The 10,914-nt window shown below is 49.0% G+C and overlaps 1 protein-coding gene across 2 annotated transcripts in view; it reads right to left on the minus strand.

Moving 5' to 3' along the window:
* Positions 872 to 10,914, minus strand: part of LOC8070809 (methyltransferase-like protein 13) — a 37,407-nt gene continuing 27,364 nt past the window's right edge. For both annotated transcript variants that reach the window (XM_002447643.2, XM_021462497.1), the window contains 7 exons: positions 4,268 to 4,499; positions 3,299 to 3,420; positions 3,012 to 3,092; positions 2,851 to 2,925; positions 1,809 to 1,930; positions 1,554 to 1,704; positions 872 to 1,456 (listed from right to left, as the gene is read on the minus strand). In XM_002447643.2, coding sequence (XP_002447688.1) covers positions 1,274 to 1,456; positions 1,554 to 1,704; positions 1,809 to 1,930; positions 2,851 to 2,925; positions 3,012 to 3,092; positions 3,299 to 3,420; positions 4,268 to 4,499 — 966 coding nt within the window. In that variant the 3' untranslated portion in view covers positions 872 to 1,273. The remainder of the gene's footprint in view (positions 1,457 to 1,553; positions 1,705 to 1,808; positions 1,931 to 2,850; positions 2,926 to 3,011; positions 3,093 to 3,298; positions 3,421 to 4,267; positions 4,500 to 10,914) is intronic.

Below are 10,914 nucleotides of genomic sequence, written 5' to 3' on the forward strand. Positions count from 1 at the left end.
TTCACAGTCTCTGCCAAAACACTGGTATATCAAACAGTAACAAGAACAGACAAATCTCTAAATGGGTATTTGAGATCTAATGGAGGATTGTTGGAATTTTAGTTGGGCTAGGCCCATATAAGAAATTCAGAAATTCCTAATAAATCTCAATGGCCTATTCATGTGTGCAAAGAGGGAATGAGGGTAACTCTTTAGTCGCACTTTGCTTGGTGGAAGTGGAAATAGTCATACTTAAATATAGAAGTCTTCTGCACTTCCTCAAGTCTAGTGTGAGAAGAAGGGTCCTAAACGATTTAGGACTATATATGGAGCCTATCGGCCATGCCAAAACACATCCAATTGAACTACAATTTTGCCTCTTCTCTCCCGCCATAGTTTCTCCAGTCCGACCACTTGCATGCATTGGCAACTGGACGAGCAAGTCTCCAAAACCTTCATCCTTGCAATCCTACACCGCTTTTCGCATGATTGCTCCCCAATTTCATGACAGCTTGTCTTGCGAAAGCAACGTCAAGTCGTCGTCTTTGTCATCATCACGCTCATGGCATCTTGAACAGAACATTCCTCCACCACTCATCGACAACCTCGACCTCGCACCATTGTCACCAGCTTCATCGCCATCTACATCTTCACCACTAATAACTAACTACATCTACAAGCGGAAGATATATTCCTCGTGATCTAGTGTCATTGTTCCTATTGTTTAATCTGCATGGTGTATAATCTTGTTCATGATTGGTAATATGCTGTTGGATAACGCTAGTATTCATGCTTTGCTTAATCTAGTTTTCAAGATTATCATGATTTATATTTTAGTTCTAATGTGGAAATTGCCTATTTATTTAACATTAAACAGGCTACAGCCATAATGTATTCGACAAAATTTTTAAACCATCAGAGACCATGATGCACATTTTGTTTCCTCCACTCGCATCCTCTAAATATGTACAGTGCATTGTTTTATCCATGCAGAGTTGTCAAGGCAAACATACGGGAAAACATGCCTAAATTGTTGAGGGTAAAAAGTTTGAGATGCGCTCAGCCTAGGCCCAATCAGGGTCAAACCAAATTTTGGTGTCTTTGGTTTTAGGTAGGCCAAAATTTTTCTATAGCACAGTTGGACAAAACTCTCGTGGCCGAAACAGCTGGCCCCAATTTGGCTTCCACGAGCCAAAACTGGGGGCAATTTTGGTGTGCCCTCCAGGGGCGGAAACTGAACACCACCTAAATCTAGTGGATGCAAATGGATGGTGTTCGGTATCAGGTGAGACTGTTACTGGAGCTTTTGCAACTTCTGTATATCTGATTCTACATCCACTGGAATTTTGAGTAACTCCTGCAATTTGGAAGCTCCTGCATCAAGGTTATTGATTTCTAGGTATCTTTCGCTCGGCGACGCAAACAAAACCTCATTTATGTCTTCTTCAAGTTGCAGTGAGTATAGGTGTTCAAAGACCTACAGAAGAAAGTTGCAGTTAATGGGAGTGAGTACAGTATTTGGATATCTAAGGTGTCCTATGCAGTGAAAAACATAAGGGCATCACACATCTTACCGCTTTAAGTCTTGAAACAACCATTTCCCTCACTGAAGATGACCGCGAGACTAAATTGATGATAAAAAGGCCGCCCTCCGAAAGGAACTCCTTTGCTTTCAGAAGGAAAGGATCTTCAACGAAGTTTTCTGGTGGGCAAGACAGCCCAGAACTGTAGGAAAAACAATCAACTTCACATCAGAGTCTATTTAGAATAAATTGTTTGGTAAAAGAACGGCAATCCAAATGATAGACGGAGATATGGAAAAGAAATACCTTAGATCTGATGAATCAACATCGAGGATAAGTATTTTGATTGCATTTCTGGCACTGCCATTTACTGAATGATTTGCAGCAACACTGTCTTCAATGAACTTGATGCCATCCCCCAAATGCAACTAACATGGGAGAAATGGTAAAATGCAATGAAACTCAATGATAAAAATAAAAGCAAGATGAAAAATAAAATAGTTCATGTTACTAACACTGGACATCATAAGAAAATTGGGGCACCTGAATTCTGAACTAAGTTAATCCTTTCTTATATTATGACATAAATGCAAGAAATTAGAACATCCATCATGCTTTATTACTAATTAAGTTATCATTTACTTCCATGGTATTGCGGTCACTAGATGTTGCCTAGAAATTAACAAATTACATATTGAGATCAGAGTAAGAAGTCCCTATAAAATGTCATTATGGACATTGGTATGGTCTTCAAATTTAAGTTTGATTACTGATACTTTCTAATGTATACGTAAAACATATGTAATTGTAATACTATGATACTACTTTTCAAGACAAACCTGGCCATCACCTTCCAATGACAAGTTTTAATTGGCAGGTAACCTAAAATGCCACTTTTGTATGACCAGAGTAAAAAATGTTATAATTTGCAATGGAACTTGGCATGTATATTACGTACAAGTACAATATATGTACAGAATATAAATTTTATAATTTAGGTTCCAAAGTAAAAGGTAGGCAAATCCTCCAATGGTTTTCAATAATTGCTGCACCCATGATATTAACTAATCATTCTCTCATAGCTGAATGCTTGCCATTGCTTTTTGGCATCTTCCACAGTATTCAATAATTCAAATTTCTATCGTCTGCCATAGAAGATCACTGTTCCTTTATGGTACTTTGCTGGAACAAGGGCAAAGGCAAATAATTTTTCAACTGGCCAGTCAAAGTTTAAATTAACAAAGCAGTGCGGAAGAAATTTTTCAAACATCAATGGAAAATAGTTGAAGTCCAAGTTACTCAAAGGTGTCGATGGGCTTTCTCTTATTCTAGGAGTATGGCAACCAACCTTCAACTGCTCATCCATTGAAAAGCCAAAATATTTCTTTGCTAGCTCAGCCACCAAGGGGTCCAACTCAACCACCTGCAAATTTTGAGAAGTGTGAGCACTGAGCACCTCATTCAATAAATAGTCGAATGTGAAAGCCTTTTTCCCCTTTTTTCTGTTACCTCAACATCTACGGAAGGCAGACATCCACGGAGAAACATTGGTAAACAACCAGCACCAAGGCCTATAACAGTGGTGCTGACCTACAAAATGCAAATTGAATTAATATACAGAATTGTTGCGCCCACAATAAAACAAAAAAATATGAACCACTTGTACCACAACAAAGCTGACATTCAACATTCATGGCATTCAAGTACTTTAAGGGACAAACCCTAATAATCTGGGTTCATGGCTTCATGCTCTTAAAAGTTGAATCGTTCACATAGAATAATAGCACAGTACTTACCTTTCCACCAGATGAAGCAGCAACACTTAGAGAAGATGCAACTAAAGAAAGCCCAGATATGATACTGCTGTGATATGAGCTACCAAGAAATCTATGGTCAATTCTCAGACTGTTCTTGGATCCTGCATATCAGTAACCAACAATTGGATTTTAAAACCATGAAAGAAAAACAAATGTAATTTAGTGCCTAATCTTGAATAGCTTATTGAATGGGTATAAGATATCAACAGATGCTCAAGCAATAAGAATCAGGTATCTGTAGTAGTAGTTCCAACATTCAATAAAGAAGAGAAATAGGGGATTTATCATTCCAGATATTTATTATTATTTTTTCTATTATCCAAGTAAATCAGATGGTGTTTGCAATTCTGGTTAGAACACATATAGATTATGCAACAATTGTGGATTATGGGCAAGCATCACGATTAATTTGATAAAAAAATCTGAAGATCCTAGGGAGCAATATATTAAAAAAAAATTAAAGCACATCACAGTATCGTGCCCCTACAAATAGATGGATTGCCTGTCAGACAACTGTGGTTGCATGTAGAACAGCTCAGTGAGCAGCTAAACTGAACAAATATCCACAAAGTAACTACATAGACAGAAATTTAGCTACAGCCCATAGCAATGAATAAGAACTAGAAGTGACACATCTGCCATATAGAAATATGTGATATACAGCATGCTCTCTCCATAAAATCTCAGAAAATGAACAACATTTTGAGTGTAAAACTACATTATTAGCTAAACAGGAACACTTTGATTGTGAATGTATGATTTTTAAAAAGAACCAAACTCTGCAACAAGTATTAGACTGTGCACACAGCACACACATGACATCAACAAAAGGTACTCAGAGCAAGGATATCAACTAGTATCAATTAAACCAATGAGTATGGCAAGCAAGCACTACAAAACACCTATCACATTAAAATTTACACCAAAAAAAAAAGAAATAGAGCAGACCCTTTTTCTGGTTCCTTCTTTTTTTAGATGTCGCAGATGCACTTTTGTTTTTTCTGTCTATCTCATCACTGGGAGGATCTCTGATTAGCAAGGCTTCAGATTGCACTAAACCAGAACTTCTTCCAAAAATAAGGCGCCGGAACATTTTCTCAGACATGGAACCTTGGTCTCCATCAGCATTTTCATAGACAACATCTTCCACAACCATTGGACCAGTTATTTCTGAAGTTGCCTTCCAAGTGGAACACAAAAGATCAGCTGAGAAGGTTATGCAGGTATGCAACTCAGTTATAATTAGACACTCTAACTAAGAAGATAACTGTGATGGTATGGCCTTGAGCCTGTGAGGGTTAGTAATACGAATGAGACATAGCTGTTCAGGCCTCAGGGTTCTGGACCTCACAAGCAGCCAGAAAAGAAGCACCCAGTTCACAGGGAGAAAGAAGGAAAAGGGAAGGGGGAATTTTTTTTTTTTGAGGGGGTGAGGGGTGGGGGTGTTGGTCCCTTGCTGCCCTACACAAGTACGCACTAAGCTTACCAGCACACACATTCACTATGGCTAGAGGTAGAAGAAGGGGTGAGAACAGCACACACACACACACTGCAGAAGCTCTAGCGTTGGCCAAGGCTCTGCCCTTTGGTTGTGGCAACTGAACTGAATATACATTACCAGGGCTACGATTATATACACAGAGGCGTAGCTTCAGTTTGTGTATGAACTGAAACCAAAGAAGGTGGGCTGCTGAACTGCAGTCAAGGTCTACTGTCCTAGCTGCAGGATAAACCTGCAATACTTATTAGCTAAGGGACACAATGGCCTACCAAAATTCTGTTCCCCCACTCCTCCTAGTCAAGTGTTCCCACTACAGCTTAGCTGTTGTTAAACCTTTCAAAGTTGGTCTGCAGTGGGTCTGCAGTGTTGGAATATAATTGAATTGTCCACCTCTCCCCATCAGCTTAAGCTTTTGCGTTGAACTAGTCGGTGCATGCAACTCAACATGGTATCAAAGCCAGAGGTCTCGAGTTTGAATCCTAGTTAGCGCAATTAAATAAAATAATTGTTGCTCACTCCTATTCCACGTTTGAGGCCAAAGGGAGCCTCCACGTGAGGGGGAGTGTTGGAATATAAGTGAATTGCCCACCTCTCCCCATCAGCTTAAGCTTTTGGGTTCAACTGGTCGGTGCATGCAACTCAATATGCAGTTTCAGATTTCTAGTCACCAAGCTACAGTCTTGACTTCTGTGCAAGACCAACAGCAAATTATTCAACAATTCTTCCCCTAATCTTGCTGCTCTTCCTTGATTTCCACCACTCCAATCTTGGTCCTCACTCCTGAGCTCCATGAACTCCAGAACAATCTGTCCACGATCACAATCATGGATGAAGTGAAAACGAGTGTCGATGTGGTTGGTACGGTCATGGAGGACCGGATTCTTTGCAAGGGCGATGGCGGGCTGATTGTCCACCATCAGGGCTGGCGGACGAGCTTCCTCGCCGGTCAGCTTGCCCAGCAGCCGGCGCAGCTAGACCGCCTGGCACGCTGCTGTGGCTGCTGCCATGTACTCCGCCTCGCACGTAGATAGCGGCATGATCTTTTGCTTCAGCGACTGCCAAGCAATGGGGGCTGCTCCAAGGAAGACGAGCACACCGAAGAAGCTCCGTCGAACATCAATGTCGCCTACCATGCATCGCTGAAAACAGTGAGCTCCGGCTCAACTTCCTCGGTCTTGGGGGTGCCTCGCTGAAGACCGTGAGCCTCAACCCACCTTTGCCGCCATGCTTGGGGAAGACGATTGCTTAATCAAGCAACCCCTTGACGGAGCGCAGCAGCCTCTTGACCGCCGTCCAGTGGTCTTCACGTGGGTCCATGAAACGGATGACGTACCCAACCGCGAACGCAATGTTCGGCCAGGTATGAGTGAGGTAGCGCAGCCCGCCGCTGATGCTCCGTAGCGCGTCGCATCAACCTTCGCCGCGGTGTTGTGCTTGCTCAGCTTCAGCCGCTCCTCCATTTGAGTTGCACACGGCCTGCACTCTGCCATGCCGCCGCGCTCCAACAACTCCGCATAAGCGACCTCAGGGAGATGTGCTCCTTCCCCTGCCTCACCTCAATGCCGAGTAGTAGGAGAGCGCGCCGAAATCACTCATTTTGAAACGAACAGCCATCTCGCGCTTGAAGCCGTCAATGTCCTCCGCCTGCGCTCCAATGACGATCAAGTCATCCACATACACGCTGACGACGAGCTCCTCCTTCCCCGTGCCCGCATGTAGAGCGCGTGCTCGGTGGCACAGCGAGTGAACCCAAGCTCACCCAAGGTAGCATTGAGCTTGGCGTTCCACACCCGAGGGGCCTGTTGCAGCCCGTAGAGCACCTTGCACAGCTTGAGCACCTTGTCCTCAGCGCCCTTGACAGCGAAGCCCCGAAGCTTGCTTGACGAAGACCGTCTCAGCGAGCTCGCCGTTGAGAAACGCAGACTTGATGTCAAGGTGGTGGACGCGCCAATCCTTCGCTGCGGCCATAGCCAACAGCAAGCGAACGGGCTCCATTCATGCCACCGGAGCAAAGACTACCTCAAAGTCGATGCCCTCACACTGCACAAAGCCACGGGCAACAAACTAGGCCTTGTACTTGGCAATGGCGCTGCGCTCATCCCCCTTCACCATGTAGACCCACTTTTCAGCCCAATCGGACTGCAGCCTGCCGGCAGCTCAACCAACTCCTAGGTCTGGTTGTCCTCGATGGCCTTCATCTCTTCCAACATCGCCCGCCACCAACTGGCGTTGCGCTCAGCCACTACGAACGTCGGTGGCTCCTCTGCACTAACAAGGACATTTCAGTTAAGCCAAGTGCTATGTATCTTATTTACTGCAGTTACTATTTACTGTCCAGTACTTATCAGGTTCCTTGGCAACCAAGTTGATCATGGTGCCTTGGAAACCAAGTAGGTTAACCATCTACTTTTGCTAGAGAATATGTTGTAGTAGGTGGCTGTCCACTTAGGCTGTATAAGCAGTGGCAGCACCCCTTTGTAACCAAGTCCTGTAATCCTATTTTCCAATCCAAGCAGCCATATGCCAAGCTGCCCTATGGGCTTTTACCCTGATCTGATCCATGTGTGGCCAACAATTGGTATCGCAGCCTAGGGGTTTTAGAGAGCAGCCATGTCCACCGAGAGCTCAAGAGCCCACGCCGCCGCTGCAACTGCCGTCGGGCCACGGCTACTACTGCCGCCCTACGCCTGGAGATGGAGCGGGAGGAAGCGGCATCAACAGATCTCGCAGCCCCGATCGCCGCCTCCAATCGCCGTCTCCAGAGCAGCGTCGTGGTCGTTGCGGGCGTTCGCCGGCACTGCAGACCATCTAACACGACTCCGAAGCCAGGACGCCGTGGCCGTTGCTCACCAAGAGCAACTACCACGAGTGGAGCTCAAGAGCCCACGCCGTCGCCGCTGCAACTGTCGTCGGGGCGCAGCTACTGCTGCCGCCCTGTGCCTGGAGATGGAACGAGAGGAAGCGGCATCAACAGGATCTCGCAGCCCCGATCGCCGCCTCCAATCGCCGTCTCCAGAGCGGCGTTGTGGTCGTTGCGAGCGTTCGCCGGCGCTGTAGACCGTCTAACGTGACTCCGGAGCCAAGACGTCGTGGTCGTTGCTCACAAAGAGCAACTACCATGAGTGGAGCCTCCTGATGAAGGTGGAGCTGCACGCTCGTCATCTGTGGGAGGCGGTGCACATCAGCGGCGTCAGCTACGACGACCGTCGGGCCTTAGAGGCCTTGTGCGCCTCCGTCCCCACCGAAGTTGTGGCCTCCATCGCCAACAAAGCCATAGCGAAATTGGCGTGGGACGCCATCGCGCTGACAAGGATAGGCGGTGACAGCATGCGACAAGCGACTCTGTAGCGGCTCCGTGGAGAGTGGGAGGTGCTCGCGTTCCAGCCCAGCGAGCAAGTCGAGGTCTTCACCGTGCGGCTGAGCAATATGAAAGAGCAAATGGCGCCGAACAGCTACACCGATCTCACTGAAGAGCGCGCCGTTGAGAAGCTGCTCCGGTGTATGCCGAAGAGGTATGTCCAGATCGTGAATTCGATCGAGACACTTCCCTCGACCAGGTCACTGCTCGAGGACATCACCGGGCGGCTCAAGTCGGTCTAGGACTGCGAGCAAGCGCCGGACTCCGACCCCATCGCCGCCGGCGGGAAGCTGTTGTACACCGCCGAGCAGTGGCGGGCCTTCGAGAAGGAGGAAGGCGTTGGGACGTCCAAGGATCGCCGTCGACGTCCCCGCGGCGGCAAGAACAAGCCGCGCAGAGATCGTGACAGCGGCGGCGCTAGTGGAGGACCACCGGCGGCCAAGGCAGGAGGTGCTGATGGTGACCGCAAGGCGAACCGCAACGACCTCTGCCTCAACTGCAACAACGCCGACCACTGGGCACGAGATTGCCCCATCCCTGACGCAATCAAGAGCGTGGTGGAGCCGCTCATGTCATGGAAGCAGAGGAGGACGCTGCTCCGTTCTTCGCGCACGGCTCCATCGAGTTGAATCCAGAAGAGGGCTACGACAAGGTCCAAGCTTCTTCCTTCTGCTCCAAGCATACTCGTGCCTACCTCGACACCGGGTCCTACCTCAACACCAGGTCCGGCGAGGCTATGAAGATGGACGGGTGGTACCTGGACTTCGAGGAACCACGAGCTCGCGCCTACCTCGACACCGGGTCCGGCGAGGCTAAGAAGATGGACGGGTGGTACCTGGACAGCGGTGCCACCCATCACATGACCGGGCGTCGAGAACTCTTCACCAGGCTCGACACATCTGTTCGGGAATCGGTGAGATTCAACGATGAGTCAAAAGTGGAGATCACCGACGCCGGCTCCATCCTCTTCGAGGCAAAGAACGGCGAGCACCGGGTGTTGCACGGAGTGTACTTCATCCCGGCACTCTGTAACTCGATCATGAGTCTTGGGCAGCAGGATGAGGGAGGCTCGAAGGTGGAGATCGAGAATGGTGTCCTGAAGATCTGGGATCAACACCGACGGTTGCTCGTGAAGGTACGCCGTGGCGCCAATCGCCTCTACATCCTGCACCTCACACCGCCAAGCCTCTGTGCCTCGCCACGCGCAAGGATGACAAAACATGGCTCTGGCACGAGTGCTTCGGCCATCTCCACTTCGACGCACTCCACCAGTTGTCCAGGAATGGCATGACGCGCGGGCTGCCGATGATCAATCACGTCGACAAGTTTTGCGACATTTGCGTCATCACCAAGCATCGTCGGGCGCCCTTCCCAGCAGAAGCACAGTACCGCACGCAGGAGCCGCTCAAGCTCGTCCACGGCGACCTCTGCGAACCGGTGACGCCGGCAACTCTAGGTCGGGTGGCAGATGCTACTTCCTGCTACTCGTGGACAACGCCACACAGTACATGTGGGTGGCCCTGCAAACCACCAAGGACGCCGCCGCAAACGCCATGAAGCACCTCCAAGCCGTGGCGGAGAAGGGAAGCGGACGCAAGCTCTAGGCGTTGCGCACGGGCGCGAGTTCACCGCCATGGAGTCTGCAGCCTACTGCGCTGATGAAGGAATCAAGCGCCACTACACTGCCCCCTACTCGCCACAACAGAATGGAGTCGTGGAGAGGCGAAATCAGACGGTGGTGGCCATGGCGCGGGCGTTGTTGAAGCAGAGAGGCCTGCCTGCTCGGTTTTGGAGGGAGGCAGTGGTGACTGCAGTCCACCTCCTAAACCGAGCACCCACCAAGAGCTTGCAGGGCAACCAAGCACCCACCAAGAGCTTGCAGGGCAAGACACCCTATGAGGCATGGCACAAGCCGCCGGCGGTGGGGCACCTGCGCACTTCGGGTGCATGGCCTACACCAAAGATCTCACCCAGCTGAGGAAGCTAGATGATCGGAGTCATCCCGGCATCTTCATCGGGTATGCAAACGGCACCAAGGCATATCGCGTCTTCGATCCTGCAACCCAGCGCGTGCGCGTGCCTCACGACGTCGTCTTCGACGAGCCACGGATGGGACTGGGCCAAGGAAGGAGAGGTCTCTGCTCCGATGAACGAAGAATTCTCCGTCGAGCACATTTGGGAAGCGAAAGTAGAGGATGCGCAAGGCATGTCTTCATCGACTTCATCGACCACTCCTACTCCGAGCTCCCCTACTCCAGGCTCCGTCGCATCACCAACATCATCATCGCCAGCTCCAAGGGAGCACGGTGGTGAGGCGGAAGCAGCTGCTATGCCTTCTCCAGCAACGCAATCACCAATAGCAATCGCCTCTTCCTCAGCCACTACTCCAACAACCACCATTCAGCCCCAAGTCGAGCTTGCGACGCCACTGGAGGACAACGAGGATCGTCTAGACGCCTTCTATGAAGACGAAGCCCTTCAATACCGCAGGGTGACCAACATCATCGGGGATGAGTCTCCTCCAGGACTGGCGCCACGCCTCTTCGCTCAGCTGCACCTCTCGCACGCCGGCAAGCCAACCAGTCACGCAGAAGCACAAGCTGATCCTGCATGGGAGGCTGCCATGAAGCAGGAGCTCCAGTCTGTTGAGAAGAACAAGACTTGGGAGCTTGCCAATCTGCCCAGCTTGTTAGTCGCTGGATCCTTGCTCTAGGTGTGAGCAGGATCCTTACTCTC

Source organism: Sorghum bicolor, chromosome 6, assembly GCF_000003195.3.
Source record: "Sorghum bicolor cultivar BTx623 chromosome 6, Sorghum_bicolor_NCBIv3, whole genome shotgun sequence".
Taxonomy (NCBI): Eukaryota; Viridiplantae; Streptophyta; class Magnoliopsida; order Poales; family Poaceae; genus Sorghum; species Sorghum bicolor.